Genomic DNA, 23,473 nt, shown 5'->3' with positions numbered 1-23,473 from the left:
GAGTCTTCATAAAAGGATGACAGAGGAAATGAAATAAACTGCCTTGGGGGTGGGTGGCTAGTTAATGTACCGACTCTTTTGAACTAGGTGCAGTATTTGACGATTTGACAATTGTTCAAAATAGTTAAAGAGAATTGGAATAAGTAATGGTACCAGGTCTTTTGGAACTGAATATAAGTCTTTGGGACCTAAATAATACATGTCATGTAATCCCTAGTCTAAAGAAACATTTTTTATTGATTATAAAATACACATAACATGAAAGTTATCATCTTTACCATTTTTAAGTGTAGTTCGGTGGTATTGAATGTATTCACATTTTTGTGCAACCAAGAAAAATGTTTCTTAAAGGACTTTTTTTTTTTAAGAAAAAGAGTTTGAGAACTAAATAATAATGATGTTTGTCTTGTGGGGGAAATGTCCTGTATAGTAACTTGATTTTTTTTCTTTTACCTTCAGAAATACACTCTCTGTGATGGTAATCATTAGTCCTAAATTATGAGAGTAAACAGTTTGAGCATCAGTGATCTGCAGTAGCTTTCACTTATCACCAATACTTTTCCTTTGCCAAAAAGAAGAGTCTATTGAAAATAGGTTGTTAACAATGAAAACAGATTTTTTGGTTTTTTTTTTTTTTCAAGTTATTGCAGTAAGGAATTATTGGAAATTGAGTGAACTAAGAAAATAATGAGTTCCATTTTTATGGTTACTTACTAAGTTGAAGTTACAAGAATCCTTGACATATTCGTGTAGAGTGAGGTATGAAGAATTGTTCCCTTGAGTGGCAGAACAAACACAATTAGGTAATTTTGCTGTGGAGAGTGACTTGCTAAAATGACAAAAATCAGGGACTCTGGTCCCTTCAACACAATATATTAGTTAAAATTGCTTGATGAAAAATAACTATTTGTGGGATATTTAAATGGTTTTACTATTCATAGCCATTTGTTAGTGGCATTTACTATGATGTAATTTCATGACTTTATGTGTTTGCTGTTCCTAAACTAGAAATGCCTTTCCTTTGATATTGATGTTCTTCAACTTTTTTATATCCACCTTTCTTTTTTGATAAACATTGAAATCTTATAGGTCCTAGGAGATTTTAACATGTGCCCCTCATCCCCACAACCCTCTCGTACTAAATATAAAGTTTCCTTTGTAATTCCCTCATTCAAGAATATTTTGCAGAGCTCTATTTTATATGATTTATGAAAATAGATTTTTAATATTCAATAGCTATTTTCAAACTGCATAACTGCTCACCTTAATGTGGCCCCTACTAAGAAGAGGGGACACCCCCTACATAGCTGAGTAGGCTGAGTAATGCTGTATTTATGTTTACCTCAAGGGATAGAACATCACATGCCCAGTTTCCCTTTTGGAGTTATATTGTTTAGTTGTGTACTTCAGCCCATAGAATTTAATAAACAATCTGGAAAAAAGTATGACTGGAGAATAAAAAGAAGCGAGGCCAAGCTGAGACTCATTGGTGTGGTCTCTGACTGTGAAGTCAACTTTTAACTCTTAGAAGATAACACAAAACATTTGATGAAGTTGTAACATCCAGCAAAATGGAGAACCTGATCAAATCTTTCGGTTTGATCAGTGGGGTTGTCTTACCTTGTTTATCTTGATGCATTTAGCCAACAAGCTTATGGAAAAATACAGAAAATCCAAATTCTGACACTGCTAGATCTATGATATTTGAGTTTCTATTATTTCAGCTGCCTGATTGAGACACAGTAACAGTACAGTGTAGTGTGCTATGGGTATATCCATAACCCAAGTTTACAATCTGGAATGTGAGACTGGAAATACAAGCTGTCATTTTGGGGAATTGGTTGCTTGTATCATGGAACTCTCTTAAAAGTGGGAAATGATCATAACTAAATGTTAGGAGTGACAGTTCTCTTCCATTTTCATCAAGTAAAGAAAACACACATACTTTTGAGTGTCGTTAGAGGTTTACCTTAACTATCTAAGACAGAGGATGTTCTTTTATTTATGTCTATGTACTACATCATTGACTTATTTTCTGCTTTTTAATTTCTGTTGCTTTTTGATGACAAAGCAGACATAGATATAGAAAGATAGGATATATCTCTCACTTATTCACCACTTTGATTGCTAAAGTGGTAACTTTTCTGAAATAGAATTGAACTCATTTGTACCGCAAGGTTTGGGAAAAGCAGGTGACTTTTCTAGGGCACAGTGGAAGAGGTAGCAGTTACTCAAGGTGATTTCTTTCCTCCATCCTGAAACTGCTTTAGATTTAAACTGGCTACTCACCACAAGCATGAACACTGGCAGAACTACTTACACAGAAGCAGAATAGTCTCAGCAGTGGGGAAAACCCAGCAGAGGGCCCTTTCATATCTCCCAAATCATCCACACTTGTCTACCATCCTACAAAAAGTAGACCTTATTAAAGAATTATAAATCAGTCTGGGGTGAAGATGGTGGGAATCTATCTTTAAACTTGTGATTCTTTTCAATCTGAAACACACACACACACACATAATCAAAGTTGAGCTGCTCTGGTTGAATTGGGCAATTGGTGATGGAACATTGTTTGGCTCACACACTCCCAGCCTCATTGGATCTCTGAAATACCACTACTTATCTCGATTATTAGTTTATTTATCCAAGATTGGTTAGCTGTCATTTGGCAGCATTATGCTGGTTGCCAAAGACAACATGCTTAAACTATCTATAAAGTAAGAAGTTCATTTGAAAAAGAAAAGGAGGCTGAGAAGAGTTAGAGTACCACGTTAGAAGATTGAGCATCCAGATAGTCGAAGTCCCAGAAAGGGACACAGAGGGAATGAAATTGCCCAAAAAAATAATTCAAAAGAAGATCCAAAAACTGAAGGATGAACTTTCAGGTGGGTTAAGTACAAGATCAGGAATCAAGATGGCTCTGGATTTCAACAAAAACAAATGGAAGCTAGAGAAGAGCATAGGAAAGCTTTCCAGATTCTGAGGAGTAATTACTTTCAACGTAGAACTCTCTTAACCTGCAAACTATCAGTTAAATCTGAGGTGAAGTAAAGATATTTTCAGTTATGCAAGGTCTCAAAAAATTTACTTCACACTTTCTGAGGAAACTGCTGGAGGGTTAACTCCACCAATGGTGAGGTAAAACAAGAAAGATGAAGATTTGGGATACTGAAAATGAAGGATTCAGTTGGAGAGAGAGATGAACAAAGGGAATGCTCATATTCAAGGTGAAAGACGATCTCAAGATGAAAACAATCCTTCAAGTGTAGAGATCAACAAATCTAAACTGGAGGAAGTCAGAAAGTTCAGAGAGAAATTCTTCTGAGAAAATGAAATTGGTAGAATAGCAGGTGTCTGTGGGTTGAAGACGTATTAATGATAATAAGAAGTAAAGCGAATGAGAAGTTTTTCCAAGAAAAAGTTTTCAGGAAAGGAAAAGGAACCATAGTATAGTATATGGCTCAGCAGTGAATAGCATTTACATAGTCTGAGGAAAGTAAAAGCTGAATGCAAATCTAACCAAAAATAGGATATAACTATATTAGGAGAGTAAGGACGATGTGAAGTGGGGAGGGGAGCCATTAAAGAGAGCTTAATTCTTATTTTGCATAGTGGGAAGATAAAACTGAAAAATCAATAGTGTCAGTATTAGCATGTAATTTAGAGTACAGAGATAAATACCAGAAAGAATCACCAAAAGAGTTGAAAATTGTTGCCAAGGTCAAGTAGGAAATGGGGAGGGTGGAGAGGAGAGCAGACTACTGTTTTTCTTAAGCTTTATCAAGATACTTAAATAAAATATAGATATGTATAGCTTTGATTAAAAATAAAATAAAAACTAAATTAGGGTGTAATGAGCCAGAGATAGGACTTTTACATCAGAGAGACCTGGATTTATCTCGGTCTTTCATTTTCTAATTCTGTGGCTTTAGTCAACTTAAACTTTTGAAGCTCGGTTTCCTTATCTGGAAAGGGAAGGTAGTATAATGCTCCTGCAAAGGAAAGATTAAAATAAAGCAGTTTTACTTGTCAGTAAAACACCTGACAAGTAATACTGTCTCTGTAAGTGTTCTTCACTACCCATGTCCCTTCAATAATGGGAAGCTTGCCATTCAAACACAAGACTAAGATTGTTCTTCTGGTTCATGGCTCTGTGCCTCTTTGGATTGAAGGCATGTCATTGGGATCTATGTCCTTACCCAACCATCTATAGATAGTTTGAAAATTTAAAGAATTCAGATGATTAGAGTATTGGTAGGGGGAGCATCATGTTAAAAGGGCCACTGCTGCTTGGTAGAAGAAGAGCTGTGGTCACAATCACATTTCTTTCTCAACATTAACTTCAGTGCAAATGCCATTAATGCAGGGGTCCCCAAACCCCGGGCCGCAGACCAGTACCAGTTCGTGGCCTGTTAGGAACCAGGCGGTACAGGATGTGAATTGGTGACCAGTGAGCGAAGCTTCATCTGTATTTGCAGCCGCTCCCCAGCACTAGCATCGCTGCCTCAGCTCCATCTGAGATCACCAGGCATTAGATTCTCTTAGGAGCACTGGTGCTTGGTGCCAAAAAGGCTGGGGACCACTGCATTAATGGCATCTCTTCCATTAATAGATAAAACACTTACACAGACCTGAGTTGTGGAAATATTATGGAACCAAGATCTTTAGAGTACTATTGCTCTGGGCCATCTGCCAAAATATCAAAACACCTTTAAAAAAAAAAAAAAAAGAACATCTTCTACCTTAATAACTGCTATTTTTCTTTCCAAATTCTCTGGAACAATTCAAAAAGCAGATCACTGTGGAACCAAAGGACACTATGAAAGCCTGTTCCCCTTCTATGCTGCATATTTGTTTAGTGTTTTACAGAGTACAGCTTTCCTAGTTATGACTAGATCCCCTATGGCAGTGATTCCAAATCAGTTTCACATCTGCTGCTCCCTCTCCCCACACTTTCAATATGATCTAAGAAGTCTTGGACAGGATTTGCTGATCTATTTAACCACCTTGGATGTACTGATTGGTTAGGAACCCATGTCCTCTACAGCATGTTCTACCCCTTACATTCTAAACTGGGGCAGATGAGGGAACCGAGGTCCACAGAAAGGTTAAATGACTTCTTCACTCTCACCTATCAACAAATATGTCTAGACTGGACATGTATTTTGTATACCAACTCTGATTTTATCTTCGGTTGGCTAAGCTTTTTAATTTGGATTCAAATCTACAAATTGTCTCAGTAGAGAAATTAATACATTTTACACAAGATGTGGTCTCAGTTAAGAATTAAGTTTGGAATATTTATTATAGAGTATCTTTATTTTTTTCCAGATGCAAAAGGAAGTGAAACAGCAAATCAAAAACTTTAATAAACTTTTACTTTCCTATAGCAAGTTTCAGGATTTACTAGGTCTGAATATTCTTATTTGAAAAAAATTGGTGCGGCCCTGAAAAGATTGGAAACTTGGGTAAATATGGCACAAAGTTTGAGAAATTGGTTTGTCAAGCTACCCAGGGATTTTTGAATCCTGTCTCAGGAATATTCAGTAATTAGAGTGAGATGGTGTGTTGCATGGTGTAAAAATATTATTGTATCTGGTTTTAAACTTTTATCATGTTATACATTTAAAGTCCTACCCTAAACACCTTGGAAATGACTGGAAATGGTGAGCTGGAAATCTCTGAAACCTTATTTATTTTTTCATTAGAATTCTCACAATTACTTCTAATAAAACAAGTTGTGACTTGCAAACATTTGCCCAACAGCCTTTAGGTGTCCTCAGGGAAATTAAAAGCAGGAGTATGAAGAGCTCTAGAGTCCTGTGCCAGTGGTTAAGAGCACAGAGTACAGCTTTATCATTGTGTATGCTTTTGCCTGTTCCCATTTATTATTGGTAATATTCTCAAGGCTAAATGACTGCTCAGCAATTTAAACTGTGATTTAAGAGAAAACAGGCCTTTTTGTGAAAAGGTCCTCTAGTCTGTCTCCTGAAGTTTCACTCTTTTTATAGAAGAACTGTCTCCTTTCATAATGGTTTTATTCTTATACAGTAAATGACTCAGATGTTAGAGGGCCCCCTAATCTGTTAACTCGTTAGATTTTCACTACTTTTTCAAAAACCTTATAAATCTGGTGTAGCCTGTGACATCTCTTACACCATTGTCTTCTGTTTGGGGGGCCTTTTTAAGATTACTTGCAGGTATTTTTTCAAACTTTTCTGCTTAAGACCAGAAGATAGGTATAGTGCCCTATTCTTATGAAAGATCGTTATTAATACTATTTTATTGTCATAAATTTGGTAGAGTAAAAGAGACAAAAAATCACACTATAGAGAATTATTTTTCATGTTATTTAATGGTGTATAAGGATTAACAGAACAGAACATTAGATAACATTCCTATTTGGCTAATAGTCTCTTTACGTAAGACAATAGACTGCTACTAAAATGCTTCTTTTATGCATTTTCTAGTTTTCTGTCTGTCTTTGTCCAGATTCTCTTTTTTTGGTTTATATTTGGGAGGAAAAAAGTGTACATCTGACACAATGTGGCACAACAATGAGTATTGCTTCTTTACTATTTTCTTTTTAAAAATGTAGTTTTTTTCTGCCCCATCCTTTTTTTTTTTGGTGAAAAGATATTGGTCTGGTTGACCATCTAAGGATTTACCAATATCAGAGGACACAGGACATTCAAAACAGGACTTCAAGAATATAAGCAGGCGGGAATGCATACTTGGCTTTCATTTCTTCCTCTAGATTTTGCTGTCACTCAGTTGCTACTTTTTTCCTGCCTGTTGTTAATTATGTATCTTGAAGCACTTTTGTCAAAAATTGAATTCAGTATCTTTCCCCCCAAATTTTTCTTCCTGTTTCTCTATGTTGTGGCTATCATCACTGTCTGCCTAGTATTTTGAAAAATATGACTTGTGAACCATCTTCAACAAATCGATTACATGGGTTACTTTGCTTATCAAAATGCAGATTCTGGGGGCTCATCACAGGCCAACTGATTTGAAATCACAGGGACCTAAATGCTGCCTTCTTGTCTATTGTGCAGATCCAGTTGGCCAGCAAATCCTGTTGGTTTTGCCTTTGAACTACCTTTTTAATCACGTCCCCTTCTCTAGTTCATGCCCTCATCTTTCACCCAGAATAAGCAATAACTTCCTGTGGATATCCCTACTTTGTCTCCCTCATTAATTTGTATTCCATGCTGTTATCCAGTTTGCCTTTCTAAAACATGTCCATCTCCTGCTCAAAAATCCTTTATTACGCCTTAATGTCAGCAGGTTAAAGTCTAAATTTCTTAGAGTGACATTCAAGGTTTACTACGATCTGTTCATAACTAAGTCTGCTTAGTTATGTAGTTAGTGTACTCTAAATCTCTAGGGGATTCAGTTCCAAATAGTCTATGAATGGTGTCTCTAGGATTTTTGCAGTGTAGCACAGTCATACATGGTGACTCTGATATCCTCTCTTAGCACCCTCACCTCCACCCTCTCTGCACACACTCGAGACTTCCATAAATACTCACTTCCAGTCCCTGAATGACTATAATAGGGACTTCTCAGTACTTCTGCTTATTCAGAGTGAATGTTCTTTCCCCTCTCATTCTCAACTTGTTGAAATCATATTTCAGCACCTAGTTTAAGTGTCACATCCTTTCTGAAGCCTTTCACAGCCCCTCTCATTTTAATTGTTCTATTGAGCCTTTCTTTTGCATATACCTTTTAAGTTCTCTTTTTCTTCTTTTGAGATAAAACTTAACATACAATTAAACTCACACTGAGTGATGAGTTCTTATAAGTACTTCTACCTGTGCTTCCCCTTTTAAGATATGCGCATACCTGTTTACACATTTATAATTGACCTGCTAGTATGGTTAACCATTTTCATTTATGTCTGCCTTATGAAATTATAAACTAATTATGAAAAAAGGCAAAACTCTTTTGTCTCTTTCCCATGGAAGAATGGAGCACCTGCTATGTGTTCATCACTGAACCAGTCTTGAATATTGTTCTAGTTAGGATATAGTTCGGCTCCTCTTTTAAGAGATCCCCAAAGACAGTGGCTTGAGACAGAAATTTTATTTCATTCATATGTTACAATTCAAAGCGTAAGACATTCAGAGCTGATCTGGCAACCCCACATTGTTGAAAAACCTAAGCATCTTGATTCTTGTTGTTCCACTATCTCCTTGTTGTTCAACCATCCCTGAAGCGTTGCCCTCACCAGAGTGTTCTAGGTGACTCAACACAACATTCCATCTAGCTGGGAAAAGGAAAAAGGTGAAGAGGAGAGCTTGGAGTTGTATTTACTTACCAATGACCAGAACATAGTCACATGACCACAACCAGCTAAAAATCAAGCATACTAGAAGAGAATGGATATAAGGGACAAATAACAAATATGCTTCACATATAGTCTGATGAAACCCTACAAGCTATGTATAAGAAAACTGATAAGCTGTGTATAAGAAAACTAATAATCAGAGAAGCTAAGTAAATGGCTGCGTTAGTACACTCAGACCCAGGGAAAAGCCCCAAGACTGAAAATCTACCTCCATAAGTGGAGAGCAGGAAAAGACTGAAATAAAGAGGCTGACCACTCCAGTCTAGTAATTAATAGAGTTTATTAAGAGAAACTTACATACAAGGCATGTCTTGGGAGGCTGCAAGACAAACTGGACCCCTGCATCGCTTGGCAGATGCCAAAGAATTATAGAGGGTAAAGGGTGGGGGTGGCGTGATAGTCAGTGCTACCATGTACAAGAAATTGCATGCTTGCCCAGGTCAGTACGACAACCTGTTCCAGGAACCAGTACATAGCAGAAGGCAAGAGAGAAGTGTGAATTTATGTCAGAATCAATATCAACTATGATCACTCTCTAAGGGGAGTTTGTAGAAAGTAACCTTCATTCTGGCCTGGGTCCAGCTTCTGGAACAGACAGCGGTCATGGCACTGAACAGTCTCTTCTCCATAGGCTAGAAAATTGCAGATCAGAGATCTGAATCCAAAGCCTATACTTTTTCATTCTACCTAGTAAAATGTTAGGAGGAAATACATAAATTTTATTAAATAATGATTAATTTTCACAATGTTATGTCACATTTTCATATCACACATTTTCACAATATCATATCTAATCTCTTTACTCTCAAGACATCCTATATAACTTTACTCCATGTTTTTTGTCATCTTGAAATGAAATACCATATCAACTGGTTTGTAACCAAGGTTGTTTGTAATGCAATTTGAAACAAATTGCTACTCTTTTTAAATCTATGATATCATTTATGAGGAAAAATAAATTATCATATTTGCCAAGTAAAAATTTCTATTCTATGTTTAGAAATGCTGTATAATCATAAAGTTAAAGGAGATATCATCTTACCCCTTCATTTTAAAAGCAAGGAAAATTGAGGTCCAGAGAAAATATAGGAATTGTTCTTTAATTTATTCCCACCCCTACTTCTCAAGCATCATGGGAAAAGCACTAGCCCAATCAGTCATTTCTATGTGTAAACATTATTGTTATACTTAAGAATTGTCTCAGGTTTGCAGAGTTGTCCTAATCAGGAAAATCAAGGTGAACACTGCATATAATCCTGGCCTGTCTTAGTGAAGAATGGATATTATCTAATACTAAAAATATCTTTATAGCTATGGAGAACCTGTTTTAGAAAGGATGACTACTATTTGATAAACAAAAGGAGTGGGTGAGTCATTCTTACCCATAATTTAAAACCTAATTCAAATGCCACCTACCTCCAAAGCCTTTCCTAAACTTTGTAAATAGTTGTGACCACTTTCCTCTCCAAACTCTATAGCCTTTGGATATCTCAGGATAGTCATACGTATGTTTTAAGTTGTAGCTAATGGTGCCTTAATGAGGATAGGTTTCATTTCTGCTTTGTTTCCACTTTATCAGTTGTGGCTAGCACAGATTTTGCTTATAGTAAATGTTGCACTTAATTAACGTTGTAGTGAATGAACAGATCCACCATAGCACCCTGAGAGACTACAGCAAGCTTTAGTGAACAGTTTTTGAACTAAGAATTTGTAGCTATAGGCAAATATTTTAACTACTCTGAGCCTTACCAGTCAAATGGGAATATGAATAATAGGAAACAAAGAATTGGTGAAAAAAACTTTGTAAAAGGAACACAACTCTAAGGTGATACCACCTCTGAAGCCCATTACTGCACCCAACACAGTGCTTTACAATGTAGTAAGCAAACAAATACTATTTTTGTAATTGAATTTAATAGTAATGTGATAGATTTTATTAAGGTAGAAAGAATTTTGGCCCTAGCAGTTGACAAACATTTGTTGGAACTGGGAGACTTTACCAAGGGAAGATAAAATTATCTCCTTTGTGCAGACTGTCTCTCCTACCCTAGTTTCATTATTGAACCAAAGAATCGGGAAAAGAAGCAGCAGCCTGCTGCCCAGGGGTTTTCTTGATGCTTCCTCCTGGGCAGCACATGGTGAACCTGGGAGGCAGAGCAGGAACTTGCTAACCTCTGTTTTCCTTCTAATAGCTACCATGCAAGGGATAAAAAAAGGAACTACTGATAAAGGTAGGTGGGTGGGGACGATCCTGGCTTCAGGAGGATTGCCCCAGGCGAGTCAGGGGTGCTTTGCATTCTGTCTACCTAGCTACTTCTGGGGCATCAGCGACTTAATCTTTTCTTATTGTGATGGAAGGAAACCAGCAAACCAGAACCAAAAATAAAGAAATTACCTTGGAAGGCATCCCTAAAAATACATTTAAAAGAGTGAACATATAAGTAGAAGAGTGTTTCCAAGGCAGAGGGTGCTCTGACTTGGACCTCCTGGGTTTGGGGTGTGACAATGGCCATAGATTTGGGTTTGAGCATGTTTACTATAAATAAAGCCATTTCCCTGGAGCCTGGCAAGTTTTGCAGAAGACATGCCAAAATGTAATTGAAATGTGACTGCCTCTTAAATTGTGAAATTAATTTTACACTTGACAAATCTTTTAAAAATGAAGAACAAGTGGCTTTAAAGTTCAGGGTGTTAATATTTGAAATCTGTCCAATTTAATTAGCTGGATCCCAGAGATTGTTTCCTTTTTCTCTGGTGAGTGGCACTGATCTAACACCCAATTCTCTTCTTGGTTGTGAGATAGGAATTAAATGTATCATTTATTTAGTTGTATTGACCTGAATTATATCTCCCTAGCATACATTCTTATTTCAGGAAATAGGATCCATCCATGTGGAATTTACTCAGGAACTCTTCTTAGTGACATTTGTGTGATCTAATTCAAGGACCTGAAGTGAAGGCTCCACATGATTTACTTGCATATGATGCAGCTATTTTTAATTCTGCATTTACATTTTAAAAAACAAGAATGCACCTTCTTGATGGAACAGACATGCATTTTTAGACTCACAGACTCAAGAACTGTAGAACAAAGAAGTTTCTTAGGAATTGATTTCAAACATCTTTTTTATATTGGAGAGAAAAAACCTTGGGTCCAAAAAGATTTAGTGGCCTTGAACTAAAGGTTACAGGGTCAGATAGTGATAGAATAATACAAGAAATTAGATGGGTTCCCTAGTCAAGGCTCTTGTTTGTCACAGATTTAAAAATATGTGAGATTTACATTGACAATTTATCATGACGTGTAGCTTTTTAAGATAGTAGTAGATAACTTAGCTACTTAAAACCTCTAATTTCTACATTAGCATATTACTGTATATTAGTATCCCTGTAGCTACCTAACCTTATCTTTCCTTTCATTTGTATACTTCTTTTTAATCTTGTGTGCAAGCCACCTTAAATCTTTCTTTGATTGATTTAGTATATAAATAAAATACTCAAAGTGATACTTTGTGTTAATACTAATTATGTTTCCATAGTGTCTGTGGCATGTCAGAAAACCTGGCGATGTTAATTGTTCTAGCAGTATTTCACCTTTTTCCGTCTATCAGAGCTAGCAGTAGAAATAAAATTCCTAAGTAGAATGCTTTTAAAAATTACCGTTCTTTTATTCAGAATCCCCATAAAATCTTGAAATTGTTTTTATTAAGCCTGAAAAATGACTTAGGAGTGTATTTAGTATAGTAAAATGAAAGACTGGCTGATAGTATTGAAATACAACCTAGGTATTTAAAAGAACATTATGACTTATGGTCATCCAGTTTTCAACAAGAGTGCCAAAGCCATCCAGTGGGAAAAGAATAGTTTTTCAACAAATGGTGCCAGGACAATTGGATAGCCACATGAAAAAGAGTGAATCTGGACCCCTACCTCACACCATATACAAATCAATTCAGTATGGACCAAAGATCTAAATGTAAGCACTAAAATTATAAAAATCTTAAAAGGAAACATTGGTGAAAATCTTTGTGACCTTGGATTAGGCAAAGATTTCTTAGATGTGGCATGAAAAGCACAAGGAACAAAAGAAAAACAGGTAAATCAAACATTAAAATTTAAAACTCTGTGTGTCAAGAATACTATCAAGGAAATGAGAAAGTCTACAGAATGGGAGAAAATATTTGCAAATTTTATATTTATCTGACAAGTGTCTAGTTTCTATAATGTATAAAGAACTTGTACAACTCAACATTACAAAGAAATAACCCAATTAAAAAATGGGCAAAGGACTTGACTAAACAGTTCTGCAAAAAAGATATACAAGTGACCCATTAGTAAACACTGGAAAGATGCTTAGCATCATTAGGGAATTGCAAATCAAATTTGCACTTTGAGGAGCCACTTTACACCCACTAGGATACCTGTAATTTAAAAATGGACAATAAATGTTAGTGAAGATGGGAAGAAATTGGAACTCTTGTACATTGCTAGTAGAAATATAAAAATAGTACAGCTTCTTTGGAAACAGTTTTGGCAGTTCCTTAAAAAGTTAAATAGAATTATCATCTGACCCAGCAATTCTACCCCTAGGTATATATCCAAGAGAATTAAAAACATATGTTTACACAAATAGGTATACACAAATAATGGCTTTATTCAAAATAACCAAGAAGTAGAAACAATGGAAATATCCATATACTGAGGACTGAATAAATGAATTGTTGTATCCGTAGTGGAATATTATTCAAGTATGAAAAGTAATGAAGCACTGTGACATGCAACAACATGGGTAAACCTTGGAAATTTTTATGCTGCATTAAAAAAAGCCAGACACAAAGGCCATTGTATGATTCCATTTATATGAAATGTTCAAAATGGGCAAATCCATTGCATTAGAAAGCCGATTAGTGGTTGCCAAGGGATGGGGGCAGGAGAGGGGAATTGGGACTAACTGCTAATAGGTACAGGGTTTCTTTATGTGGTGGTAAAAATGTTACGGGATCAGGTAATGGTGATGGTGCACAATATAGTGAATATACTAAAAACCACACAGGTATATACTTTAAAATGGTGAATTTTATGTCGTTATGAATTGTATCTTAATGTAAAATACTAAAAATTTTTTAAAAGCGCCATGTACCCAGAAATAAGGCAACAAACATTATGAAAGACTAGAGACTGAGATTCATGAAGGATTTTCAATTACAAAGAAAGTAAATAATTTGGTACCCTCAAAACCCCTGTTGAGTGATAGGAAACTTTGTCCTGTGGCTTTCAGGGCATTAAGAGAAAGGTCCTGTGGTGTGGTTTTTGCAGCTGAACAAGAGGAATCAGAGTCATTAGATGGCCCTCTGCTCAGAGGCAAGGAATGTAGTTAGAGATGTTATGCAAATTGAGATGATAAAACCATATTACTTCAACTAAGTAAATCACATGGAGTTCAGAAACAGCAGGGAGGTTGAAAAACTAATAGGAAGTAGGGCTAGGACTTGAAGGGATGTGATATTTCCTTTTTTAATACACAGTTTAACAGCAATTCTCCTTAGATTTTGTGCTAAAATAAGAGCATTTTTGCACATCTTAATTGCTCCGCTATAACAGCAGTATGAACTCCGTCCACAAACATGTATTGTCTATTTAATTTTGTTCTAATTTCAGTGTATCAAGAATTAATCTTGTAAGTGGGAGTAACTGTTTAGTAAAAAGAAATCCTGAAATCCCTTCCCACATCACAAATTGTGTTGTGCATTTTTATAATGTAGTATTAATAACAAGTGGTCTTTATGTTTCTCCATTTTTAAATTGTACTTATAGTTACTATTTTCAAAGTATCTATGAACTAGAACCCCACTTGCTCCTTAAACAGTAAAGAATATTAAAAAATTGTAGAAGTTAAGATTTTACAGGATTTCTTATTATGATTGTAGGTGAGACTTTATGCCTTTATAAACCTTTATAGTACTTAGTGCTATGATGTTTGTGATAAACCATATAGAACTGTCTTTAAGATGTATTTTAAAAATGAGGTTTATATAATTTAATAGCTATAAATTGTTCTGATTATTTTCCAGACGTGTCATTTACTCCATCTATTATAGTGATGCTACAGGACGGAGAGGAATGGATAAAAACATTGGTGAACAACTCAATAAAGCTTATGAAGCCTTTCGACAGGCATGCATGGATAGAGATTCTGCAGTAAAGGAACTACAGCTAAAGGTTTGTGGTTTTGCTTTTGGAAGTTATTTATCCTGGTAAATGGAATTTGAGTCTTTTGCAACTGGAAAAAAAGATTATGTTGTTAGAAACTGTCTTGAAGAACTATAATGACTGGAATGGAGATACATTAATGAATAAAATTCGAGGTTTTTATTTGTCTTTTTAAAAAACATTGCGACTTGTGGGAAGAGTTTATTTTAAGGAGATTGTGTTGAGGAAAGATGACAAATGTTATCTTTCATAAATAATTTTTAAATAAAATGACACAGAAAGTTAGAAGTATCAATGTCTCAGCTAGTTTTGTTTTTGAGTTTTTTTTTTTTTACATGGTTTTTTGGTTGGTAGGAAGATGGTACAAATTTTAAGGCATCCTAGAACTAAACTTATTATTAATTTATAATAGTCTCATTCTTTAACTAAACAGTTAAAAATTGACTATTCTAGTGAAATCTTTAATGACTTAACCAGAAGTTTCAGCTTTTTAAAATTATCCCTGTACAGTGTCATAAGGTGATCCTATGGTTCCAAAAAGAATAAGAGAGCATTACGAGAAAAGAATCTACGAAGGTATATTAGGACACTGTCATGATCAATATGACTAAGTAGCTTGTATTGTATTTTTACTTAACTAAAATTTACTGAAAGATTAATATATGCTTTAGAAAAGTCTTCCCTACAGTGGGCTAGAAGATAGATAGGATAGAGAACAATGTGGAATTCACCTCAACAGACATATTTTGATGCTAAGCAATGTTCTAAGAACCAGGAATATAAAAATAAGTGGCAACCATCAAATTGCACTATATATAATTACATATAAATACCTAATGTATATGTATTTATATGTAATTAAATATAACTTTCATTATATTTACATATAATTACATGTAAATATTATACAAATATTAAATATATGTACATATGTTATACTAATATTTTTTAAAGAAAAAATGAATGGCAATCATTTCAAATAATCAAAATGACTTAAGTACTTGGGATGAATTGGAGAAGAGATCTAAGATTTACTTAGGAGATAGGATGGAAAGTACATGGCAACTGAATACAGGCCACTTCTGAGAAGACAACATAGATTCTAGGATGATACCCAAGTATCTGGAATTAATGGTGGTGCTGATGACTGAAACCAAGAATGAAGAAGTTGCAGTTTGGGGGATAAGAAAAGAAGATGTATAATTAGATATAGCTACCTGTGGGGCATGCAGGTGAAAATGTCCAATGGATGTTTATAGATATGGATCTAGAAGCCTATGTAGAGTTCTTAATTAGATCGTAGGTACAGATGATGGAACAACAGATTTTATTATAGCCATGAATGTGGATAACATTTCTGTGTTAGAGGGTATAGGGTGAAGAAATAGTTGAAGTACAAAAGGGTAAGAGGAAGGAAATAAGGCCAACCAGTTGGTCACTGGAAATTCAGAAATAGGTTAAAGAATTTACTGTGAACAGAAGGAGAAACACCTATTCCTCTGAGGACTGGAGGGAACAAGAGGGAAACAGCTGCATATGAAGATAAGTGTGCATGTAGAAGATGGTGGTGGCCAGGAGTTAGAAGGGTTATCATGTATCACTTATATGTAAAATCGAAAAAAGTCAGACCTGTAAAAAACAGTTAGATGGTGGTAACCAGGGAGATCGGGGTGGGAATAAGATTGTTGGTGTTTAAGTGTTCAAGCAAGTAAATAAGCCATAAAGATTTTAATGCATAGTACAATGAATATAGATAATATTGTACTATAATTATGTAATGTGACAAATATCACTACAATAAATAATATTACAATAAATTTATCAAAGTAACAACACAATGTTATATGTCAGATTTATTCAATAAGTTCATCTGAGCCTTCAGTGAGTCATAATCTTTTTGCTGGTGGAGAGTCTTGCCTCAGTGTTGATGAAAATGCGGTATCTATGAAGCTCAGTAAAGTGAAGTGCAGTAAAATAAAATATGCCTGTACTATGATAAAATAAGAGTTCTGACATTGAGTTTTATACTTTGATCTCATTCATTATACTTTTTAAATTAATTTTTTTCTAAAACTTTTTCTGAGAAGATATTTGTACTTGTGACATTAGGATTTTATTTTATGGAACATTTATCGTTTTTGAAATTACAGAATCACATGTACTAAATATAAATCACTAATTGTCCACATATATCTACTCGCAGAAATAAGATCGAACATTGGAGTAAAACAAGCTAGGTATTCCTCACTGAGAATCTTTAGTAATAAGATGATATATACAATTTCTCAAACTTCTATCTTCTAATATGAAGATAAGAGCAAAGGCTCTGAAGTCAGACCTGAATTTTTAAATACCGTTCCTACCATTTACAAACTTTTCAGCCTAGATGACTGGAAGATTGATGATGCAGCCACAGAAATAGAGAACTCTGATTTTGCTAAAGGAAATTATTATTTGATGATCAGGCAGTTGAAGTATGGATCTTTGGGATAAGGTACCAGTTTAAAGACAGATTTGGGAGTTGTCTGTAGAAATGATACTTGAGGTGATAGGAGGAGGTACCAGGGGAAAAGAGAATAAAGCAGGAGATGAAGAGAAGCAAGAGGACAACCTTAGTGAAGTGGCCTGTCATTCTGATGACCAAAAAGCCCCAAGGGATATTTTCTGTGAGTAAGTATAGCTGCCTAACATTGTACTTAGAGAATTGGTCTATCAAGTGACGTCAGCAAGATTGCAAACTAGGAAGTTCTAGGCCCTCATTATTCCACAAAAATGCCAAACTACAGACTGTCTGAAATAACTTTATATGACCTCTAGCAATCAGTCAGTGATCTAGAGCAACAAAAGGAACAGGCAGTCAAGAAAAAAACACATTCAAAACAAAATTTCATGGCATTTCTATTTGCCCATGACTGACCCAGATTAGCAGAATGGATCAGCAGAGTAGAATAAAAAATAAAAATCAGGATCCCACCATATGCGGTCTACAAGACTCATTTTAGATTTGAGGACATTCATAGATTGAAAACGAAAGGATGGAAAACGATTCAATGCAAATCATTAAAAATGGCTATACTAACATCAGACAAAACAGACTTTATGTCAAAAGTGATTGCAAAAGATAAAGAAGGACATTATATAATGATAAAAGGATCAATTCATCAAGAAGATATAACAGTTATAAACCTATATATACCAAACATCAAAGTTCGAAAATACATGAATCAAACAAATGGCAGTATTAAAAGAAGAAATAGATAGCTCTACGATAACAATAGGAAACTTTAATATTCCACTTTCTGCACTTTTAATAATGAATAGAACAACCAGAGAGAAAAGTAATAAGGAAATAGAGGACTTGAATAACATTATAGGGCAGTTGGAACTAGCAGACACATAATACTCTACCCAAAAACAGCAGAATTCATGTTTTTCTCAAGTTTACCTGGAACATTCTCCAAGATAGGCTATATATTAGGCCATTAAAAGTGACTCAAATTTGAAAAGATTGAAATCATGGAAAATATCATTTTTAATCACAAGGGATAAAACAAGAAATAAACAGCAGAAGGAAAACGGGAAAATTCACAGATATGTGGGAAAAAAACAGTGGGTCAAAGAAGAAATCACAAGGAAAATTAAAAAATATCTTAGAGACAATGGAAAATAAAAGCACAGCATACCAAAATTATGGGAACCTGGGAAGGCAATGCTAAGAGGGAGATTTTTAGCTATAAATGTTTACAATAAAAAGAAGATATCAAATCAAAAACCAGCATTACTGCTTAAGGAACCAGAAAAAGAAGAACAAACCAAACCCAAAGTTAACAGAAAGAAGAAAATAGTAAAGATTGGAGCAATGATAAACAAAATAGAGAAAACTAATAACGTCAAGAAAACCAAGAGTTGGTTCTCCAAAGAGGCCAGAAAAATTGACACACCTTTAGCTAAATTGACTAATAGGGGAGAGGGAAAAGCCTGAGATAACTGAAATCTGCAATGACAGAACATTACTACCAATATAGCAGAAATAAAGAATTATGAAAGTACTATAAACAATTGCATACCATCAAATTGAATAATCTTGATAAAATGGACAAATTCCCAGAAACAACCTACCAAGGCTGAATCATGTAGAAATAGAAAATTTGAATAGACCTATACCTAGTAAAGAGATTAAAATTTGAATAGATCTATACCTAGTAAAGAGATTAAAACAGATTAGAAAAGTTCCCAACAAAGAAAGCGCAGAACCATGTGGCTTCACTAGTGAATTCTACAGAACATTCAAGTAAAAATTAACACCAGTCCTTCTCACATTCTTCCCCCGAAATTGATTAGGATAGAACACTTCCTAACTCATTCTATGAATCCAGTATTACCCTGATACCAAGGCCAGACAAAGACACTACAAGAAAACTACAGACTAATATCCCCTACAAATATTGATATATAAATGCCGAACAAAATACTAGCAAACCTATTTCAGCAGCATATTACAAACATTACACACCTTGACCAAGATAGATTTATTCCTGCAATGCAAGGAGGATCAACGTACAATATCAGTCAATGTAATACCACTTTAACAGAATGAAGTGGGGAAGAACCACATGATCATCTCAATTGATGCAGAAGAAGCATTTGATAAAATTAGCATCTTTTACAATAAAAGCACTCCACAAACTAGGAGTACAAGAAAACAATTTCAACATAATAAAGGCCTTATATGGAAGATCCATAGGTAACATAATACTCCATGGTGAAAGACTGAAAGTTTTTCATCTAAGATCAGGAACAAAATTGAGATGCCTGTTTTCACCACTTCTATTCAACATTGTACTGGAAGACCTACCCAAAGCAATTAGGCAAGAAAAATGATAAACAGATTGGAAAAGAAGAAAATTATCTGTTTGCAGATGAACTGAACTTATATGTAGAAACCCCTAAAAATTCCACCAAAAAAATTGTTAGAACTAATAAATTCAGCAGAGTTGCAGGATAAAAAATTAACAAAAAATCATTTCCACTTTGTACATTAACATTAAAATTAAAATTCCACCTACAATAGTATAAAATGAATAATATACTTAAGAATAATCTTAACCAAGTAGGCAACAAACTTAAACACTGAAAACTGCAAAACATTGCTAAAAGAAATTAAAGAAGACACCAACATCTGGGGAAATTTTTCATGTTCATAGGTTGGACCCTTACCTTTCACCATATACAAAAATTAAACCAGGACCTCAATGCAAGAATTAATACTATAAAACTCTTAGAAGAAGTCAAAAGAAGAGGCTTCATGACATTGGATTGGGCAGTGATTTATTTGATATGATACCAAAAGCACGGGCAACAAAAGAAATATTAGATAAGTTGGACTCCATCAAAACTAAAACTTTTATGCACCAAAGGATACTCTCAAACAGAGTGAAAAGGCAACTCAAGTAATGGGAAATATTTGCAAATCATATATCTGTTAAGGGATTGATACCCAGATTATACAAAAACTACAGTTCAACATCAACAAACAGCAACAAAAAGCAGAAGAATTGAATAGACATTCTCTAAAGTTACACAGATGACCAAGAAGCACATGAAAAGATGCTCAACATCATAGTCATTAGGGAAGTGCAAACCAAAATGACCAAAAATGAGATACTACTACACACCTATCAGGATGGCTATTATAAACATTAAGGGGGAAAAATAAGTATTGGTGAGGGTGTAGAGGAATTAGAACTCTTTTACATTGCAATGGGAATGTAAAATGGTTTAGCCACTATGGAAAATGTATGGCGTTTCCTCAAGAATAAAATAAACATAAAATTATCATATGATCCAGCAATTCCACTTCTGGATGTATACTCAAACGAAGTGGAAGCAAAGAGTCAAAGAGATGTTTGTATACTCATATTCATAGCAGCCTTATTTACAATAGTGCCAATTGATGGATGAATGGATAAACAAAATGCTGTATATACACACAATGGAATATTATTCAGCCTTAAAGGAAATTCTGACACATGATACAACATGGATGAACCTTGAAGATGTTATGCTAAGTGAAATAAGCCTGTCACAAAAGGACAAATGTTGTATGATTCTACTTACAAGAGATACCTTGAATAGTCAGATTGATTGAGACAAAGTAGGGTGGTTCCTAGATGCTAAGGGGAGTGGAGAGTTAATGTTTAATAGGTAAAGAGTTTCAGTTGGGGAAGATGAAAAAGTTCTGGAGGTGGTTACTCAACAGTGTGAGTATGCTTAATGCCATATAACTATACACTTAAAAATGGTTAAAATGGCAAATTTTATGTTATATGTATTACCATAACCTTGAAAAAATCTATTACGAAATAAATGGAATTGGTTTAGCCTAGATTTTCTTATTGTTTTATTACTATGCATATGTCATCGGTTTGAACAAACTCACCAGCCTATTACCACTTAGTTGTTCATACTCCAAGCCAGTTCTCAGTGTTTCTTCTAGTTCACTACAATTTGAGAAGTCAGTGTGCTACATCCAGTTAAGAACATTCTGTCAAGCAGAGGCATTTGCGTATTTCAAATTAATAAGGGAAAACAAAGACAAATAAGGCAGGTAACTGATTTTTAGAATAATATTGGCCAAAATTTAAAAAGCCATGCTTATTGAAAAAATGCAAGTAATTCAGGAATACAGAATGTAAAGTGATGGTCCTCTCCTTCACTCCCAAAGGGCAGCCATTGTTAGTAATTTGATATATATTCTTCCAGAATATGTGAGTCATATTTTTTCAAAAATGGAGTCATCTTAATCTGAAAAGGTTTTAAATTTTTTTAAATGTCTTTAACTTCACCATCATCATCACTAAAATTTATTGAGACTAATGTTTGCCAAAGTGCTTTACAGTCATCTGATTTCATCATTATACAAATCGTAGAAGGAAGTATTATTTTCATTTTTTAGATGAGGAAAATGAAGTGCAAAGAAGTGAAATAGCGTGCCCATAACCACACAGCTAGTAAGTAGTAAAGTTAGTAGAGCTGGAATTTGAAAAAATCTGACCACAGATTTCATGTCTATAACTTCTTTACCTAAAATCATCAAATCTTTCAAGTTAATACATACAAAGCTACCTCATTCCATTTTACAGCTGACCAAATCTCTTGTACCTACCTCTTCCTTAAAACACTATTTTTCTTTAACATTTTGTATACCATGTTTGATTTTTCTTGTACCCTCCTGGGCCCCACTTCCTCAAGTCACCTTTATTAGATTTCTCTACTGTCAGGCCACTGAATATTAGAATTTTTCAGAGCCCTCTTTGCTTCTTACTTTATATTGTATGAACTATCTCATCTTCCCCTGTGGCTTCAGATACCTATGATAGTGACTCCTAAATTTATCTTCCTTCTCCAGATGTTCCCTCTGAGCTCTAGACACATATATCTCATTTCTCCTTGGAAGGCACATTAAACTGAATGTCATACCTGAACTTATATATCCATTATTTTTTTCTCACCTGTACTATTTCAAGTGAGTTACGAGTTTTTATAAATTGGTGTGTAGAATAATACTGCCTTTCATTTATTCTAAATTATCTCACTGACGTTTCAAAGAATGATCCCTCATGCTACTACTAGTGTCCTATTGATCATCAAGTATATTTACTTTCCCTGCCCCTTTAGTAGTGTTTTTCTTTTTCAGTTCTATACCAAAGTTTCCATTGTTATGCCTAGGAAGTCCTGCCACCATGCCATTAAATTGTTTGTCTTAGTGTCTAGCAAAGTGTCACATACTTTATATGTAAATTCTCCTAGCCCTACAAAGTTAACATCATTAGCCCCATTTTCAAAGGAAGAAACTGAGAAGCAAGTTAGTTTTTCAACCTAAGTGGTAGAATCTGTACTGAAACTTGGTTTATCCAACTCTAAACTCCATATTCATTATACTAACCCACCTAAATCACAACCCATTCCAAGTTTTCAAATTGTTTTCTTCCCATCACTATGAAGAATCAAATATAGTCTCCTTTTCTTGGATGAATCCTTACTTTGTGATTTGTACATCTCATACCAAAAGAGACTAGAATATAAAGCTTACTGTTAATATTTTCTTCCCTCATCCTATCAACAATTTATGATGTGCCGTGCACATAATAAATGCTAGGGATTCAAAGTTAAATAAAACATAGAGCATGCACTTAAAGGGTTCACAGTCTAATATTGTTCATTCTGTTTCTTGCCTTGTGTAAGAATTCATATGTATCCATACTAAAGTCTTCTGAATGTTCCAAAACAGAGAACTGTTTAAAACACAGTAGCCCCTGACATAGACAACTTTTAATATGCTTACAGAATAAGAGAAGAGACTATTACATAGGGCAGTGGTAGAGTTGGCTTGGTACCTGAGTTAGTTATTGTATAGGACTAGCTGTTATTACAAAGAGACCGAGAAATATTGTGATTGATAGAAGTTGATTTCTCTCTCATGTAACAGTCCAGAGATATGTAGCCAGGTCTAGTAAGGCAGCTCAAGCATCTGTAAAACATGGTTTCCCTCTCTGGAATCACAGTGGCTTCTCTGCTTGTTACCATTTCCCTGCCAGTGATGAGAGAAGCAGGGAAGAGCAGGCAGCCTCCTTTTAATGATGTGGTGCAGAATTTGTACAGGTCACTTCTGTTCACAACCTATTAGCCAGAACTTAGTTATGTGGTCACACATAATAGTGGGGAAGGCTGGTAAATAGATTCTCTAGCTGAATGACCATGTGCCCAGCTAATAGTTTATATTATTAAAAGAAAGAATGAGAATGCATATGAGAGAGTAATTAGCAGTCTTTACCACTTGTGGCTGACTATAAGCTAAAGTTTCCTGGAGAGTTTCAAATATCACAAGATTTCATAATGTAGAATTAAATG

At 34.9% G+C, this 23,473-nt stretch overlaps 1 protein-coding gene across 7 annotated transcripts in view; it reads left to right on the top strand.

Moving 5' to 3' along the window:
- TANK (TRAF family member associated NFKB activator) overlaps positions 1-23,473 on the top strand; it is a 65,174-nt gene that overhangs the window by 4,947 nt on the left and 36,754 nt on the right. For all 7 annotated transcript variants that reach the window (XM_011358621.2, XM_023529796.1, XM_023529795.1 and 4 more), the window contains one exon: positions 14,425-14,572. In XM_011358621.2, coding sequence (XP_011356923.1) covers positions 14,474-14,572 — 99 coding nt within the window. In that variant the 5' untranslated portion in view covers positions 14,425-14,473. The remainder of the gene's footprint in view (positions 1-14,424; positions 14,573-23,473) is intronic.

The sequence above is a fragment of the Pteropus vampyrus genome, unplaced genomic scaffold (assembly GCF_000151845.1).
Source record: "Pteropus vampyrus isolate Shadow unplaced genomic scaffold, Pvam_2.0 Scaffold2, whole genome shotgun sequence".
In the NCBI taxonomy this organism is placed as follows: Eukaryota; Metazoa; Chordata; class Mammalia; order Chiroptera; family Pteropodidae; genus Pteropus; species Pteropus vampyrus.
This window is presented reverse-complemented; position numbering and strand designations above follow the sequence as displayed.